This window comes from Melanerpes formicivorus, unplaced genomic scaffold (assembly GCF_026170545.1).
Source record: "Melanerpes formicivorus ecotype bairdi unplaced genomic scaffold, bMelFor1.0.p_v2 SCAF_28, whole genome shotgun sequence".
Classification (NCBI taxonomy): domain Eukaryota; kingdom Metazoa; phylum Chordata; class Aves; order Piciformes; family Picidae; genus Melanerpes; species Melanerpes formicivorus.
In genome coordinates, this window is record NW_027142380.1 from 7,920,019 (window position 1) to 7,938,943 (window position 18,925).

At 42.4% G+C, this 18,925-nt stretch overlaps 1 protein-coding gene across 1 annotated transcript in view; it reads left to right on the plus strand.

Annotated features, from left to right (window-relative positions):
* The window catches only part of PPP4R2 (protein phosphatase 4 regulatory subunit 2), a 31,880-nt gene extending 19,240 nt beyond the window's left edge, over positions 1 to 12,640 (plus strand). Inside the window, exons 3-9 of the mRNA XM_068154375.1 lie at positions 404 to 574; positions 5,693 to 5,786; positions 7,144 to 7,181; positions 7,651 to 7,725; positions 8,224 to 8,367; positions 8,924 to 9,192; positions 10,080 to 12,640. Coding sequence (XP_068010476.1) covers positions 404 to 574; positions 5,693 to 5,786; positions 7,144 to 7,181; positions 7,651 to 7,725; positions 8,224 to 8,367; positions 8,924 to 9,192; positions 10,080 to 10,393 — 1,105 coding nt within the window. The 3' untranslated portion in view covers positions 10,394 to 12,640. The remainder of the gene's footprint in view (positions 1 to 403; positions 575 to 5,692; positions 5,787 to 7,143; positions 7,182 to 7,650; positions 7,726 to 8,223; positions 8,368 to 8,923; positions 9,193 to 10,079) is intronic.
* Positions 12,641 to 18,925: the final 6,285 nt, after the last annotated feature.

Genomic DNA, 18,925 nt, shown 5'->3' on the forward strand with positions numbered 1-18,925 from the left:
AGGTTTGGATTATTTTTTTTAACTACTTCTCTTTTTGTATGCTTTCCCTTCTCTTGTGAGCTCAGTGAAAACTTCAGTTGGCATACGGGCTTATGGGTGAATTATACAGAACACAAACACATCTCACGTTCATGTTTGACTAGTGAGTGGATATTGGTTCTTTAAGGATGTGGCTTATCCTATTAATGGCAATTGACTTGTGTAAGATTGTTCTACTGTAATTATTTAAATGGTTATCATGCTTTAAATTCAGGGGGGAAAAATAGTACATTAGTTGCCTTATTTATCTTAGGACTGATGTGTCAGCACGAATATTTTACAAACAAAATTATGTTGGTTTTCTGTGGGTTTACATGCAGAATGTGCTGACTTACACGTGTCTTCATTCTTGTGTTTTATGCAGGGTTCAGTGGTCTCAGTTTAAAGGCTATTTTATTTTCAAACTGGAGAAAGTAATGGATGATTTTAGAACCTCAGCTCCTGAACCAAGAGGACCTCCCAATCCAAATGTGGAATATATTCCCTTTGAAGAGATGAAAGAGAGAATTCTAAAAATTGTCACTGGATTTAATGGGTATGTATCATTTGCTCTCTAAAATCAGGATAACAAGAAGGATTTAATGGGTATGTATCATTTGCTCTCTAAAATCAGGATAACAAGAAGGATTTAATGGGTAGGTATCATTTGCTCTCTAAAATCAGGATAACAAAAAGCATTTCACCAGGTTTGAACTTAGTAGCTTGCACTTTGTGTTAATTTTGCTTCCTTAAATAGCTAAGCTGGAGCGAAAACATATCTTGGGAGTTTTCAAACAGTAGTTTCCAAACTTCATTATTCTTTGAATGAAAATGATGCCGTCCTGTGACGTGTCAGTCACTTCAGATTTTGCAATATGTAGTTGGTTTTTAAGTAATACAGCTCAATGAAGCATAGTGCTGCTTATGTGCATTTAGCTGGTAAAAAAGGTAGCAAAGGTAGATTTCTTTCAATGTATTTTGATATAAATAACTGAAAGAAGTCTTTTGGTGTCTGGTCCTTAATTGTCTGTGGCAGTTTGGTAGCTTCTGAAGAGGTAAAGCTGTGATAAACACGGCATGACCAGGAGGCAGGGTATACCTGGTTTGGAATGGTTAAATTGTGCCAGATTCAGATGTATAGATGAGTGATAACAGCTGGGAGGTATTCAACCTGTTGCTGGCAGTGTCTTGGATTAAGGAGTTTACACCCTTTGCTAGCTTCATAATTATGGAATTTTTGTTTCATTTTAAATGAAGATCTTTTTAATGTCTTTTATTTGGTGTCCTTTAAATACCTTATATTTTCCTCGTTTCTAAATTTGGTTACAAGCAGAATGGCTCAGCTGACATTAAGTTTGTGGGTCTCAGTGCTTGCCTGAAATATGTTTCCTGCATTTTTCTCAGCTTGTCAGTCTATGGTCATATTATAAAGTTTGCCTCCCTTTTATCCTGAAATTTCAAATTTGGAGGTGCTACTAAAACATCCATAATATAATGTTTTGATACTGAGTTAATAAGTTTTACTGTCAATGTTCCATGCTACTTACTTGCAGTTTAAGTGTCTTTTTAGTCAGAGATCCTCTTCTCCTTCCCTTCCCTGCCAAATTGCTCTTATAGGGTATTTCTAAGAATGTGAAATTCAGCTTGTTCCCAGCTATCCAATATTTATACTGGACTAATTCACTGAAGGAATGTAAAAACAAACCTATCCTTTATGCCCTAGTCTGCCTCTCTCCTGCCTCCCCCAGCTTTCTCTCAATGCTTCACTGCCCACGAAATTGGTCATGTTCTCACATGGGGACAGCTGATGAATGCACTGCTGTTATCTTCTCTTGTTCCAAAGGCTACTGAGCATACCTCTGGGTGACCAAGGCTGGAGCTTGCTCTGTGGCTGTGCTCTTTTTTTCCTCTTGCTGTTAACACTAAAGAGTGCTCAGCTTCCTCATACTTGGAAGCGAACTGCCTGGTATTGGAGGAAGCAAACTGCATACATTAGTTACCTTAAAGAAAAGAACACAGGAGGATGTTTTGGAGTCTAGGATTGTAGAACAGTTAATTTAGTAAATCCTACGACTCCTTCAGTGAGAATATGCTTGTGAAAGCTGAATCATGTGGGGATGTGTCCAAAAAAGTAACAGCAGCAGGTTTGGGGTTTGTGTGATGGGATATGTTCAAGCTCTTAGATTGTATGTCAGGGTTCCATAGCAGAGAAGGAAGCTATTCGATGTGACTTTCTTGGTGCTTGTTTTAAAAGAGTGAAGGAAAGAGTTAATTAAAACTAGCTGGGTGGTGGTTTATTGCTGGTTTTAAGTCAAAGCAAATGTCAAATTAATGGTGACATTAATTTTAAAGTCAAATGGCTTAAGAATGTCTGACTCCTGTTTCAAGCCTTTGTCCATTAATTGTCTTTTACTGAAAACACAAACTGACAGTTTTAGCCTTACTGTATCTTACCTGACATTGTGCAATATGCTTGCAGAGCCAGACTGTCATCCTACACTTCAGAATTTCTTTAGAGTAGGAATTTCCTAAAGACTGGCCATTTTTGCTATCCTTTGTTAGTGAAACAAAGTTCCAAAGTAAGTTTTTTGGGATCTCAGATAACAGAGGAGTCTTCACAGTATGAATAAAACAGATACAAGTTTTCATTTATGGGCTGGTTTCTGTTGCAATTTAATGTAGCTGTTTTAAGTAATTTTCCCAGATCCCTGTTGAGTCCTGTCCATACAGTGGATTTTGGGGTTGTAATTCATTCTGAACTGGCGTGCTAGGGAGTGCAGTTTGGAGTGTGTTCGTATAGAATTTTAAGTGGTTACCTTAAGCAGGCAGATGAGGACTCTTTATGCAGCTCATGTACTGAACTAATTTCTGAGCATTTAAGATCACCTCTCATACTGCTCATAAACTCTTCTGCTGGTGCTCGTGTCTAGATCTACACCACTTTCAATTATTTCTATTTTTAAATCCCATTGAACTATTTTTTTAAACAATGACAATTTTGCCAGAAAGCATTCACGAGGTGAAGTTAACTTCGGCTTTTGCCAACTACAAACACTTGGGAACGTTGCACAAGTAGCATGCAAGAAGATGCAATAGTGTGACACCTACTGCCATCTGCTGCCCAGTAACCGAAGGTTCAATTCGCTCTGGAAAGTTTTGGAGGGAAATGAGCTACTGTTGGCTGTTGTTTAAACCTTTTATAGTCGAGAGTAAAATAAGAAGGCAACTTTTACTTCTGGAGTTAATTGCAGGCTGCACATTGAGTATGTTTATTCTTCAAGTAGCCAAGACGCTCCATTGAGCTACAGCTAAACACAAATTAGCCAGGCAGTGACTCTCCAGGATGTCTTAGAGATCTGGCTGATGCCAAAATACTCAGAATTTTAAATTGCTTCTGTGAAATAAATTGAATGGACAGTCTGATCTATTACAATAGTACAAAGCCTCTAACTGTGGACTGCTCCACCCAAAACCCAAATGGCCATCAATGAGAATCAAGACATATAAGCAGCAACATACCTGTGTGGAAGAGTTAGCACTGAGTAAATTCTTGAGCTACAGCTGGGAGTTCTTTTAAAAGTGCACTATGCAGAGGCTGAACATCACAGTGTTCACATCATTACATCACATCATTAGTGGTTGAGCAAAGGTTTCTAACAGCAGCATTATTTGGCTGATGCTAATGAAGCTTGAAGGAGCTTAATGACGGAACCAGTGTCAAGCATAAGAGCCTTCATGTAGTAAACTGAAATAGAAGGATCACTTGCTCCTGGTTTGTTCTGGTTTGTACTTACCAAATGTTGGGTGTGTGGGGGGGAGGTATTCTGGGTCAAAATAGGGAGAGGTAAAGTGTATTTTGCCTGTATACCAAAGCACATGGTTCTGCTGTTTTCCTTGCTTTTAAGCGCTAATATGTCAAAGCATTTGCTTTAGAAATAGTCATCTTACTTTGTGTGAGTGCTGCTTACATTATTTCATAATTGATCAGCTGAATTCTGACTCTCCACATCGTTCCAATCTTAAAAATCCAGCAAAGCAGTTGTTACAGTCTAGTTCAGGGTAAATAGGAAGGGGAAGCATGAACTATCAGAGTGAAAATGACGGACCTGTGTGTTTTCAGGTAGCTGTGCTGGAACTAGGGCTAAGGTTAGTGATTGCATTGCAGCTGTTCCCTTACTGTTTCCCAGTTGAGGATTATAGTTTCATAGTTTCATTCAGGGTTGGAAGGGACCACAAGGATCATCTAGTTCCAACCCCCCTGCCATGGGCAGGGACACCCCACACTAGATCAGGCTGGACAGAGCCTCATCCAGCCTGCTCTTAAACACCCCCAGGGACGGGGCCTCGACCACCTCCCTGGACAACCCATTCCAGGGTCTCACCACTCTCATGGTGAAGAACCTCCTCCTCACATCTAGCCTGAATCTCCCCACCTCCAGCTTCATTCCATTCCCCCTAGTTCTATCACTACCTGAGATACTTATAACTCAGTAATGTAAATGCTCTGAAAAAGATGTGGGGTCACTCTCTGATTCCTGTTGCTTTTAGTTAAAGTGTTATGTAGTAGGATTATCATGGCTGTGCTGACCTGTTTGCACTGAACAAGTGGTAGATCTGGGCATCCAAGATAGTGCTTTTTAGCTAATGGACTAAACCTGAGACACATACTGTGTTGGCTGATGAACCAGGCTTGAGATATAGTCTGAGAGCCTTAGGAAATAAATACATATCTATAAGTAATCTGTATAGATACTGCACTGGATTTGGTGGATCAGCTGTATTCCCACTCAGGAAACATTCTGGAGTTTTGTACTGTATCAAATACTCTTTTAGGAGAACTTTTTTAGTGTTTATGGCTTAACTTCAAGTAGTTATCTGTGAAAAATAAAGTTTAAAAAAATGCATGATTCTTTATTTCATTGAAGTAACTTTGAAAGGATTTTACTGTTTTGTCCAAAGTCACAGAATTCCATTTAAAATGTGACACTGAATTCACAATGAAAAGTGTGTGACATCTTGGGTAACTGCTTGTCTGAAAAGGCTCATTTCTCATATAAGTAGGGATCAATTGTGTGCAGACCTGTCAGAAAACAGAATGTGTGGAAGTCATGGAGTTATGTATTTTACTTGAGTTTAGTTATTTTTACTGTGTCTTTCCTTGATAGATACTGTCCAGTTGTGACCAAATGGAGCATTGGTAACAACTCAAGTATAATGGTTCCAATTCCAACACAACATTTAATGTTTCTTTTGTAAATGGATTCTGTAAAACATGAAATAAATGACAAGTTGGGAATTTTTTACCTCTGGTGTGTGAGTCAAATTTGTTTTGAATCTCATAGCATTTCTGTATATTTGAATAATAAATACAGTCTCCAAATGTTTTACTGTTGATGATCTGATTAGCTTCTCATTGCTTCAGTGAGTTGAGTTGTGGGATGATGTATTTAATAATTCTCTTGAAGAGTTTTGTTGTGTTGAGCACAAAAGACTGTGATTTGTTACCTCAGTGTATGAGACAGGGAAAAATAAAGCCTTGACTGACTACCCCATATTGCTAATCACTACTGGTTTCTTTTTGCCTTCTCAGTGAGGGAGAGAAAGCAATAATTTTGTTTCTTAACAGTCACACCCAAAAATAAAACTAAACTGTTACGAATCTCTTTCACTGCAGCATCCCCTTCACCATTCAACGACTCTGTGAGCTGCTAACAGATCCTAGGAGGAATTACACAGGAACAGACAAATTCCTAAGAGGTGTGGAAAAGGTATGTGCTTTTCTCAGAACATAGCTAAGCAGTCACAACTGCAACTTAAATTACTTCTGAATCACTCCCAAAGGCCTGCTAGTTTGATTATGGCTCATAGCCATCTAATAGCTACTCAAACTGTGTGAGTTTTTCATACCTTTTAAACACCAAAAAGCAGTTTTAAAACAGACATAAAAGTAAATCTCAGGGCTGTAACTGTTGTTCTTCTAGTCACTGTGCAGTATTCATATTGTAGTTTGTGGAGAGCCTAATGTCATTTCTTACATCAAGTCCTAGCTAGACATTTTCAAATGATGGACTGAAATAATTTGGATTTTTTTTTTTGATCAGGCACTTCCTCCAGAATTTGGGATCAGATTAGATCCAGTGTCTCTTGTTTCAGTATTTAAATCCTCCTGTGTAAAGGACTGTGCCTTTGTAAAAGTATACAGATGTCATGTACTGGTATTTTATGGCTTATGCCAGCAAGTGAGATCTTTCAGGATTTGATTCCATCTAGGATTGTACTGATGTCAGAGCTGCCTTGAAATTCTTCCTCAGACTGTTCAGCAGAAGAAAGGTTAACTTGTAAATGGATTGGTTTTTATTGTTAGTGTGGATGCAGTCAGGTGCATTCATGCAAGTTACAATGGGACAGGGAGATGGTCAGGAATTAGATGGTAAGACAGGTATGTCACAAAACAGCTTCTTAGATGACAGTGAGATCTGTGAAACCACACCTCAGGTTTTAGGAAGAACTCTCATTCATATGGGTTAATGTATCTGGTCCAGTGATAAGTGCTCCTGTGTATAATGGAGCTAAGTATTGGATGTGAGGAGAAAAACTGTCCTAAGTTTTAATCTGGGTTTCTAGATGCTAAAATTGGTTTAGTTTGCAGTGCTGTTCAAGAGGGAGAAGTGGCTAAGCAAACCAGACTAAATTAGTAATATATTTTTTTATTCCTGCCCTTTGTTTATGCAGGGACAAACTAACATTTGAAATATGACTGTGCCAAAAACAGCTAATAGTGCTCATACACTTTGGAATGCAGGACTTGTGCACAGTAGGGCTGGTTTTCAGCATTTTGGAATACTTTGCTTTCCAGAGATACTTCAGTTAGAAATTGCCAGTTGATGTGCTGGGCTTGTTATGACTGAAACTCACTTACAAAAGCACTGTCTTTTAGTGTAGTTATGGCCTGACCTTGTAATGAAGGAACAGAGATGATATCTGTCTCTTATTTGTTGGTAGCTTTCAGCCCAGTTTTCTGCAGAGATACTTAGATGTTACCAAAGTTGGGTAACTCTTTGAAATTTTGGGGTGTTATCAAGAGCTGAAGTTTCTAACTCTTAATATGTTGTTTGTGTGTTACAGAATGTCATGGTTGTCAGCTGTGTATATCCATCTTCAGAGTAAGTATGACCTCTTTGTGAAACATGAAGCTTGTGTTAGTACGTAGGAGAGTGTGTGCCTGTCTCTCATTTGTTTCTTTGTATGTCTGCCTTTTGCCGTGCAGAGTTTGACTTTCATTGGCAGCAGTTAAGTCAGCAGTAGTGGCAGTGGTTACAGGTGTGACAAGTGTTACAGGTAGTAGTTTGGGAATGAGCTGACAAACTTGGAACCAAATTCATGGTACAGCTCAGTATTAGCCTCAGACAGTAAGCTGTTGGCCTGCACCTTGGCTGGGAAAAGTGGATACCCCTCAATGCTATAAATTCATCTGCCAGCCTGTTTCCCTAGGTTAATGTAGAGGCAGAGAACCCCTTGAGGACTGGCAGTGGGGGACTGTTTATGTTGAGAGAAGGGGAATTCTGTGCATTAAGCTTAAAGTAATTTAAAGTTATCTTTGTTCATAACATTTTCTCGTTTGTTTTGTTCTAGGAAAAATAACTCCAATAGTTTAAATCGGATGAATGGTGTTATGTTCCCAGGAAATTCACCAGGGTACTCTGACAGGTATGTGTGGCTTTGGGAATTAACTTCTCTTGGGTAACAGCAAGGTAGTTGTGAAAATAGCTGGTTCAGACTCCATATTACCTATTCTGATCCCAAATACGTAGCCTCAGGAATGGGCTGTGACATGGAATGTTGGAGGAAGGGGGATACAAGGGGCATGAACATGCACATTATTTACTCTCAAATGAACACGTTTGGTCTCTATGTAACCTTAGTGTTTAGAATTATTTGTTCTTTATTTAAAGCATTTACCACAGTTTGTGTCTTGTAGGCAAGGATTGGGTTTTTTATTCAGTATAAAATAGTAAAGGTGCTTGGTGGGTTGGATTAGTTGATAGGTTGGACGCGATGATCTTGAAGGTCTCTTCCAACCTGGTTTATTCTATTCTGTCTTGTTTGGGTGATCTTTTAAGACGAGGTTGTAGCTGCTTTCTGCTTATTAGGAACAAATTGCTTTACTAAAAGGATGGATTAAATTTCTTATTATTACTTTTAAAGATCAAATGTCAATGGTCCTGGAACTCCCAGACCAGTCAATCGGACGAAGGTTTCTTTGTCAGCTCCTATGACAACAAACGGTTTGCCAGACAGCACGGAACATAAAGAATCAAGCTTGCAGCAAACAGAAGATAAAAAACACAGGTTTGTGAGGAGCAATGTGTTTTGGGGGTTAGTTTGTCTCTTTTTTTTTTCACTTACATCTAAAAAACATTTTAAAAGAAAATGACCACCTGAGATCTGCATAACTAAGCCTTAGCATGTGAATACTTGCAGCAGGATTTGATGAAAGCTTCCTGCTGTTTGGGCTAGCCACAAAACTATTAGCTCAAGTTTCCTCAGTTGCAGTGTATGGGACATATAGTAAAAGTGAAGAGTGACTAATAGAGTTTAGAAATCCACAGTTACCATGTTTGCACCAGGATGTTAAAGTACAATGAGATATGTCATAAATGTTTGTCACAGATCCTGACAGTAGGAGCTGTCTGTAATTTGGATCCCCCAGAGCAGCCCAACCACCCTGCATTTTCACTGACACTGAGGGGTGTCAGTGGGTTTGAGGGTCTGTTATGTAATAAGTGAAGTGAGTTCTACTGTTCTCTTACAGTGTTTAACCTGAAGTAGATGCCACTTTTTTAGAAGTGTGATGAGATACAGAATGTTGTTCTTCAATAAAAATTGCAACTGCTTTTGTTTGTAGTGAATCACCAGCATCTGAATCAGAAGGGGCTCAGAGCAGCCCTGTAAAAAATAAGCACTCTGAAGATGATCCTGCAGAAGCAGAAGGGCATGAGGTAAAAAGACTTAAATTTGACAAGGAAGGGGAAACCAGAGATGCACCTAACCAAACTGCCTCCAGTGAAGCTTCTTTAGGCACAGGAGAAGACACAGAAACATCCTCTACATCTCAGGATAAAGAAAAAGAGGCCACTTGTGCCAGACAGCACTGTACGGAGGAAGAGGAGGAAGGTATTTCAGATTTCTTTGTCTTGGTGCATTTTCCAAAGAGCTGGGGTTGTCTTTGCTGTTGGGATTGCTGCATGTTCCCCAGCTGTGCATACAGGTGAAGTGCTTGTTCAAACTTCAATTTCCCATAATTCAGCAATTCTGTTACTACTTTTTTTTGTCTTACATCTCTGTTTAAAACTGTATGAAATGGCACTTAAAGTCTTCTCAGGCAGTCAATAACAGGAGGCTGGTAACACACCAAGAATTTAGGAATCCCTACTTCAGCTTATCAGATTTTCTTGTCCCTTATGCAGAAGGGAGATTGGTCATATCTACATTTGACTGCCTTTATATCATCATTTCAGAAAGGTATTTCTTTCACAGAGGAGGCTGAGTAACAATCTCACCAGATCCTATTAGAACAGTGAAAATTTCCCTGGACCTAATTAAAAAACATGTAATTGCAGTTAGGAGACTATGTAAAGAAAAATAGATCAATCTCCAATGTTTCCTTTCAAATAATTAGCCTTTGTGATTCATGTATGTGTTAAATGTTCCTCTAGATGATGATAGATGGCCATTTGAAACAGTCACCTTTTCAGAAGTTCCAAAGGCTGCTTCTGAAGACAAAGGAAGCAATGTGGTGGAGCTAGAAAAAGTTACTTGTTAGTGTCTTCTATTCACTGAAGCTTAAGTTTATTTCATGAAAAATTGGACATTTTGTTGATGATCTGTTAAGACAGTATGGCTGTCCCATGCTTTACATCTAATAAAAACAGGGATTGTCAGTTTTTCCTGTCCTTGGCTGTGCTGTAGAAGTGTTGCTCAGCATAGCTGGGAGTGAGAAGTAACAGGGTGAAAGTGCGTTTAGAAATGCCTTAGTAATGCTGTACTCTTCCTGTTTCTAGAGTCCTTCATGTCTCCCAGAAATGCTGGTTCTGACAGAAAAGATCAAGAAAAAGACACTGAACCCTCAACTGTGAATGAAGACACCTCTGAGGAGAGCAATCAAATGGAGGAGTCTGATCAGTCTCAAGCAGAGAAGGATTTACACTCGGATGACAGTGAAATCAGTGGATCAGCCAGTAGTGGAGCTGACTGCAGTGGAACAGAAGAGTTAGGGCCCTACACTAGCGAAACTCCAGAGATTTCATCAGAGACCCCCATGGAAAACAGTGATGAAACCACAGAAGTTGCAGATGAACCTATGGAGCAAGACTAATTTAAATCCTTAGATGCAGTATTTTCCATAAGGCTCCGGTTTTACACTGTATAAATAATTTTATGTAATAAAGTGGACCTTTAGTTTTACAGAAAAAAAAGAGAAAAAAAAAAAGAAGCAGCAGGTTGTAAAATAAAAACTTCTCCATGGATTGAACCTTGAAAGAGTTGTACATGATAAGAACTGTGAATACCAGCTCCTTCAGGGCCTGCTTACCGCTGAACTTTCGTTTGGTCAAATCAGTGGTTTGTGTATAGTTTTTTTTATTTAGAATAAAAGTTTTTAAACTGGAAGGTGATTATAATTTTGACAACTTTTTTGGAGATTACCACACCTAGTTGTACCTAAGCAAGGAAGCTTGTTCTTTCTTTCTTTCTTTTTCTTTTCCCTTTGTCTCGTCTTTTTTTTCTGCCAGCTCTAGCAGTTGTTTCACCTTTTGGTTACAGTTTCAACATTTGACATGTGAAGTAGTGGGGTTTCATGCTGGTTTCCAGATTTGTATTCGAATACACACGATGAAACCTTGGGTTGTGTGTTTAAAGTGTGTTCCGTTTCACACACATGTATGCACGCATGCACACGTATGTGTACCCTCACCGTTCTAAGGGGGGAGTGGTCTATTCTTCTGTTTCTATACAAGAGAACTACAGCAAATACTTTTTTCTATAGGAAAAGACTGAATTCACCTCTCAAGGCACTTTGCCTCTGGATAAAAAAAAACCAACAAACCAACCAAATGAAATCTGGCCCATATGAAACCCTGGAAATACTAAGGTGGTTGAGAACACCAGAGTTAAACACATTCCAAGAGAACTGTTCAGATGACAACACTTTTGTATACTTCTGAGGTGCCTGAGTGAAAGGAGTTCGTTTATTTATGAGCAAATGTGCTTTCTGTTGAGAACGTTGTAATCAAAACCTTAGCTTAAACTTTTGTAGAAGAAACGTTTGCAAATACGCTAAGAAACTTACCTTGGAAGACACAGACAGGTACTTGCCTCTTGAGGGCTTCTTGGAGCGTTGTGAATATGGCAGAGAAGCCTCAAAAGTTATTCTGAGGTCTGCAGGTGGCATCGGTATGATCACACCACTCTGTTGGAAGGATTCATACATGACCGTAGTGATGTACCTGAGCTAAACAGCTGAAAGGTTTAAGGGTGCATAGAAATCACCATGATTTGTATAACATTTTGGAAGTGAACTAAATATTTTTGAACACTTTGACAGCCAGTGTTAGTTTATTTTGTTTGGGTTTGGGTTTTGTTTTTTTTTGGCCTTTAGGGTTGTTTTTTTTTTTTGGCCTTTGGTTGTTTTTTTTTCTCTTGTCAGACCAGCTCAAAGCACAAACTACTGCTTGAAATTCGATGTTTTCCAGTTCCCACGTTTAAAAAACAACAGGCAAGCTGCAACCTCCCGGTCCTGATTACTGGCTGCCAAATTTATACCTGTTTCTTCAACTGTACCTTTTTGATATTTAGGATTTTTAAATTTCTGTAAAGTAGATTTTTTTGTAGATTGTAATGAGTGCTCACTGCCATTGTGAAACGGTATCTAATTGTATAATTCCTGTGTGTAAACTGAATGCTTGGGCTTTCAATACAGTATTCATATAAAGCAATAAATATTAATGTTATGAAATACCTGAGTACATTTTTATCAGCATTGTCCCTCTCTTGGTTGTTTTAAGTTCACCTACCTGAAGTACAGAAATGGCCTCTACAATGCATGCTGATGGTTCCTTGTACCACACGCTCTGCTGTGGATCGTTTGGGGCAGTCTGGGGTTTGACTAATAGCAGAATGATTTGGCTGAGTGTGGAGTATGTATGACAGTTATTTCTTGCTAATGTTACCTATCCAGATCTAAGTAGACAGGATTCAGGGAGATGCTTGCAAACCCCAAATATATTTTATTGACTGAGATCCCCTTTGCAGAAGGGAAATTGTACTCTGCCTCATTGTCCTTGTGCCGAGGGGTTGGATGTGTCTTAGGACTCAACTGAAATGTCGCAATCAGGCAAGTTTAAAAACAGCAGTGACATCTTACACTTCTTTGGTTGGTTGGGTTTGGTTTGGGGTTTTATTTTGGATTTATTTTTCCTGTTAGTTTTTTTTTATTATTATTATTTTCCAAATATTTTGCCAATGAGAACAAAATTTTCAAATTTCTAAGTTTAGAGATTTCTGAAATTTCCTTTTAGACTGTTTTATTTGTGAAGCTATTGTCAATAAACTCTTTCTTTAAGCACTTGTGACCTTTTGATACTTTTGTTTTAGCAGCCCTACTGCCACTTTTGCAGGGACTCGCAGAAGAACTTTGAGGTGTGGCTCCGTTTAGTTCTCTCTGCAGTTAAGGGGATTTGTTGGCTAATAGAAAAGGAAGCCATGCTGTGCCATCCTAAAGATGTGCCCACATTTAAAGACTGCAATTGCTACATGAGAGAAAATTCCCCTTTTTAAGAATGGGAATTAAAAAAATCCCAGCCCCAACCCACTGCGTTTCGCTGTAGCCAGCTTTTGTCAGAGGTGCTGCACACCTCCAGATGCAGGCAGCTGCTTTTCTCTGTGTGTGGAGGTGCAGCACTGAATCTATTATCACAGCTTGCATGTTTCTAAATCTGGGTGCTCTGAATTCCACAATGACTTGCACCCCAGAGCATGGGTCTGTTCCAGCCATTTAGACAGAATTGTTTGTACTCCTGCTCCTGAAGGTAGCGTGTGGTTAAACCCCAGAAAATCAGGCAGCAGCTGCTCTGTGGTGTTCATGGAGGTATTTCTGATCACAAACAAACTACTGTTAGATGGGACCAGAAATTAAACAGAAAATACAATGGCACAAGGTAAAGGGCAATCCTTAAGGGGTGTCCTTGTACCCCACTTGCGAGGCTTTGTCCTTGCCCGTGGGTGTCTGAGACTGTCTATAACGTTCTGGAACAAGGGCTGTTCCTGCTGCTTGTATTGCTAACCAGGTGCAGGACAGATTTAGAGTTAAGTTTTAAATCCTCTTGGATTTGCTGCTGGCTTCAACACAGTAAAGTTCTGATTTTTTTTGGTTTAATTTCATTTTATTTATTTTTAATAGAAGAATTGTGCTCTGAGGGTTTCCAAGGCTGAGGTATCTCTTGTCTGTGGCACCCAATATCTATTTATTGAACATTTCAGCAGGAAATGCTCCTGGAAAAATAAATTGGTATTGCATTTCAGTTTATGCCTAGCCTAGGGGAGGGAAGGAATGGACCGAAAAACCTCACTTCTGCTGCTTTACTCTGTGAGAAATGTTTTTCACTTAAGCAGTTCCCTCAGAAGCTGCATCATGACTTCAAGCTTGTCCTGAGTCTGGTACACAAGAATCCAGCCCTTATTTTTAGCTTCTTTGTGGGGAGATGAAAACCAAAGCTGAAGCATGATAGAACCTAAGAGTTTTTTCTTGCAGTAGTTCAGTGGCACCCAGCTGCTGGTTCATTTAGTTTTCACATTTTTCTATAGCCTTTGACTATAGCTTTAGCAAACACCCTTCTGTGATCCTTTTCCATTGTTTTATTCACATAGTGCATTTTAGGAAGAGTCCAAAGGTGATTTGCATCTCAGTGTGCCTCAGGTCAATGTTTTTCAGTTAGACAAGTGTGGAAGAGGTGGGGGTTACCCAAGGCATCCTGGTTACATCTCTGCCATTACCAAGGAGACCTAAGTTTTATCACCTGACTAGTAAGTTTTTGTTGGAGCTTTTCATCATCATTTGCCTCAAGGATCTTCATGGCAGCAAATTCTTTATGGATATAATTTGGTATTTGCATGGTTTCACTGCAAGGATGTATCTCTCCAATGTGCACACAGAGGCTCTATCATCTACTTCCACCTTTGTGCTCTTCCTACTGTACAGAGAATCATTCTGCTGGGGTGCTACCCCAGACTGAAAGTGACAAGAAGTGCATAGAATCATTAAGGCTGGAAAAGACCTGTAAGAGTGAGTCCAACTGTAACCTACCTAGCCCCACACTACCATGACGAGTAAACAGTGTCCTGAAGCACCCCACCCACATGCTTCTTGAACATCTCCAGGGATGGTGACTCCACCACCTCCCAGGGCAGCTTATTCCATCTCCTCACCACTCACAGCAAAGTAGTTTTTCCTAATGTCTAGTCTAAACTTGCCCTGAACACAGCTGGTGCCCAGCTTGCTCTTTAGTTTATCCTGCCACCCCGATTTTCAGCCTGCAGGACTAAACAAGCCTCATACTCCCAGCCTCCCCCGATAGTGTGGTTTGGAGCCATTGTTTCTTGCCATTTGTTCCCCTCATCCTCGGGTGGCTGTATCCAAATCCAGACAGAATGCCAGCTGAGGCTGCCTGAGCAGTGCCACTAATGCCTCCCCTGTGTTGTGTGTATGTCTCAAAGAGATACCTGACTAATTTCTGGTCCACTGTGCCTGCCCAGTCATTTTCTGCCGAAGCTGTTTCCGGGCTGTGGCATCCTGCAGCGTATATTTGCTTTTGCCTCAGTTGTGCTGTACCTGTTTCCTTCCACCTACATCATGCAAACTTTATTACCCTTTTCTCTCTATCTATTTGAGTTCTCATCTGGTTCCATTACCTTCTTTGAAAGTGCTTCTCCTTTCACTGTGCTCTGCCTCTACTCTCAGGCTATTACAGCACTGCCTTTTTAATACCAGTCTGGAACAGGACTGGACCAAGGATTGATACCTACAGGATTTAAACTGATCTTAGACTGTGTTAAGGATGAGGATATTGAACTTGGCCAGTGAAAACAGAAGGCTCAAGCTTCATCTTTGAGGTCATTGTGCATTAGGTTGTGTTAGGGCATCTTGGGGAAGTGGACATTGGTATTCCTGGAACAGGAGCAGCTCATTCTTGCAGGTTTCATGTGAACTGTAGCAGGCAACAGCTCCAAACTGCAAGTGCTGAGCTCCTGCTGCCAGTCTGCTCCCATTGCTCACAGTGACTTTCAGGCAGATTTAGTACCATTCACCTCTCACTGTCACTTAGAATTTTGCAACAATCGGCTAGACAGATGCCCTGGGGCTGTCTTGCAGCAGCCCTATGGACGCTTGTGCAACCTGCCTTTGCAACACGGTGGTGACAGAGCTGATCGAATGAGCTGGGAAAGCTGCCTGGCTATCAGGAGCTGCCCAACTTGCCATGGGCTCTGTGGTTGTTTCAAAGATGTCCAAGGAGTCTTCCTGGTCCATTTGTTCATACCCCTTTGAACACTGGTGACAAGAGGACAGAGGAAGTGGAATTCCAAGGTGGGATGGGGCAGGGAGGTGTCCTTCAGCATTTGTTTCTTGACTATCTATTTTTGTGTGGTTAACAATTAAGTTTTATTTGAAACACCTGATAAAAAGAGGCAAAACAGGCTGGAGAATGGCAAGCAGCCCTCAGAATCACAGAATTGTTTTGGTTGGAGAAGACCTTTAACATCGAGCCCAACAACCCAGCACAACCAAGACCGCCACTAAACCACATCCCTCAGCACCACATCTACACTTCTTTTCAATCCTTCCAGGGAGGGGGATTTCACTCCCTCTCTAAGCAGCCTGTTCCAGGGCTTGACAAGCCTTTCAGTGAAGAAATCGTTCCTAATGTCCAACTTAACCCTTCCCTAGTGCGACTCGAAGCCGTTTCCTCTCGGGCTCTCTCTTGTTCCTCGGGAGAAGAGACACCCCGGGTGTTTCCAATCTCCTTTCAGGCAGTTTTTAAGGGTGAGGAGGTCTCTTCTGAGCTTCCCGTCACAGCCTGGAACCCTGAGCCAGCAGAGGAGGTTGTGCTAAGCTTCAAAGTATTCTCTTGGAGTAAATTAAAGCAAAGCAACACAAAAGGGCTGCTGAGTGGGGTTCTTTAGACCCAGTGAAAGTGCTCGGTAATAGACTGGAGCAGAGGCAAAATGGGGAGAAAAAGGAAAGGGAAGAAAGAGAGAGAGAGTTAAGAAGTCAGAGAAAAAGAACGATGTCACCCCTTCAACAGACTCCGTCCTATTCAGATCAGGTATGTCTCACATTGTGTGAGCCATTGGGCTCCCGCACCTTCTTTCTCCAGGCTGAACAACCCCAGTTCCCTCAGCTGCCCCTCAGCAGACTTGTGCTCCAGGCCCGTCACCCGCTACATTGCCCCTCTCTGGACACGCCCCAGCTTCTTGAAATTGTCTTACAGTCCTGTGGACAAAAGGCTGAGTTAAAAGTCACGGCTTTTTTGGGGTCAGTAACCTGAAAATGCTGAGGTCGGCCCAGCCGGGGATTGGTCCTGCCCGTTCCTGCTGCCCGGACGGGGCAGGACAAGCCCTGGCCATTGCAGTGCCGTCAGCGGCCGGCAGGGCGCACCACCGCCTCGGTAACGCGCAGCAGCCGCCGCGCCGCCATCTTGTGGGCGGCCTCAAGCAGAGGCTGCCCGGCTGCGGCGGGGCGGGCACTGTGGTTCCCCGGCGCTGAGGCTTCGGCTGTGTCTCCGGTGCGGCGGGATGTGTGTGCCCGCTGGACGGGCAGCTCCTCCCCGCTGAGGAGAAAAGCAGCCTCTGCTGCCAGCGGGGCACCGCTCCGGACAGTGCCAGTCTGTGGTGTCTGCGAAATGTCGGTGGTGGGAAGGTCAACGGCGTGAGGGGGGATGAATCAAATAGAGGGAAAGCGGTCATCATTACTCTTCTTTATTTACACTGGAAATAGCCTTAAATCTTTAGATTAATGGGATGTGATGAGACATTAAACAGAGCAACCCTGTCAGGAATCCCTGCTCTCAAGTGCTGAGCAATTGAATCCGCTTCCCCTAGATGAGCATCCAGATTTTTGTTCTTTTCTTTTAAACTGACCAGACAGGAAAACTTCAATGACTTGGAATTTGTGCCCCTTTAAGATTCACATCTTTGCAAACTTTCCTCTTTAGCCTGCCCCCGAATTTCAAGTGAGGGTTGAGCGGTGTCTGCATCCATTCCGCGGCTCCAGGAGATGGAGCTTTAGAATGAACAAGTAGCAGCTGTGAGGCAGTGAGCAGGGCACTGCTGCAGGAGCAGCAGCACCAGCGGTGAGCGGTGCGGAAGTTTTTGCTCATCCCTTGTCCCGACCTGGAAAATGTCATGACTTTGTATCTGCAGGTCGGTAGCTGTGTCCTTGAGCAGAGCCCATCCCGTGGGGGAGTGCAGAGCAAGCCTGCTGCTAGCCCAGCTTGTCAGGAAATCCAGGGTAGGGGTACAGAGCACCACACCTCCATCGCTTCCCAGCTCTAAAGAATAGAATAGAATAGAATAGAATAGAATAGACCAGACCAGGTTGGAAGAGACCTTCAAGATCATCGCGTCCAACCTATCATCCAACACCACCTAATCAACTAACCCATGTAACCAAGCACCCTGTCAAGTCTCATCCTGAACACCTCCAGTGACGGCAACTCCACCACCTCCCCAGGCAGCCCATTCCAATGGGCAATCACTCTCTCTGTGTAAAACTTCCTCCTGACCTCCAGCCTGAACTTCCCCTGGCGCAGCCTGAGACTGTGTCCTCTTGTTCTGGTGCTGGCTGCCTGGGAGAAGAGACCAACCCCTGCCTGTTTGCAACCCCCCTTCAGGTAGTTGTAGAGAGCAATAAGGTCACCCCTGAGTCTCCTCCTCTCCAGGCTAAGCAGCCCCAGCTCCCTCAGCCTCTCCTCACAGGGCTGTGCTCCAAGCCCCTCACCAACTTTGTTGCCCTTCTCTGGACTCGTTCCAGCAAGTCAGCCTCCTTCCTAAACTGAGGGGTCCAGAACTGGACACAGGACTCAAGGTGTGGCCTAACCAGTGCAGTGTACAGGGGCAGAATGACCTCCCTGCTCCTGCTGGCCACTCTGTTCTTAATGCAGGCCAGGATGCCATTGGCCCTCCTGGCCTCCTGGGCACACTGCAGGCTCATGTTCATCCTACCATCAACCAGCACCCCCAGGTCCCTCTCTGCCTGGCTGCTCTCCAGCCACTCTGACCCCAGCCTGTAGCTCTGCATGGGGTTGTTGTGGCCAATGTGCAGAACCTGGCACTTGGATGTGTTCAATCTCCTGCCCTTGGACTCTGCCCATCTGTCCAGCCTGTCCAGGTCTCTCTGCAAAGCCTCTCTACCCTCTAGCAGATCAACTCCTGTCCCCAGCTTGGTGTCATCAGCAAATTTACTGATGATAGACTCAATGCCCTTATCCAGATCATCAATAAAGATGTTAAAGAGGATGGGGCCCAGCACTGATCCCTGGGGGACTCCACTACTGACTGGCTGCCAGCTGGATGTGACACCATTCACCACCACTCTCTGGGTTCAGCCATCCAGCCAGTTCCTAACCCAGCTCAGAGTGCTGCTGTCCAAGCCGTGGGCTGACAAAAGCTCCTCACCATCTTCCTCTTTGCTGTCCCTTAAATCACACGAGTTATTGCAACTGTGGCAAAGGTCTGCTGAAGTGTCTGATGGGTGTCGTCTGTTCTCTTTGCCCCATGGTGCTTAGGAAAGAGAGTCATGGATTTAGATGACCATAGGGAAAGAGGCCAGGTGTTGGGGTAGTTGTAGGGTTAAGTG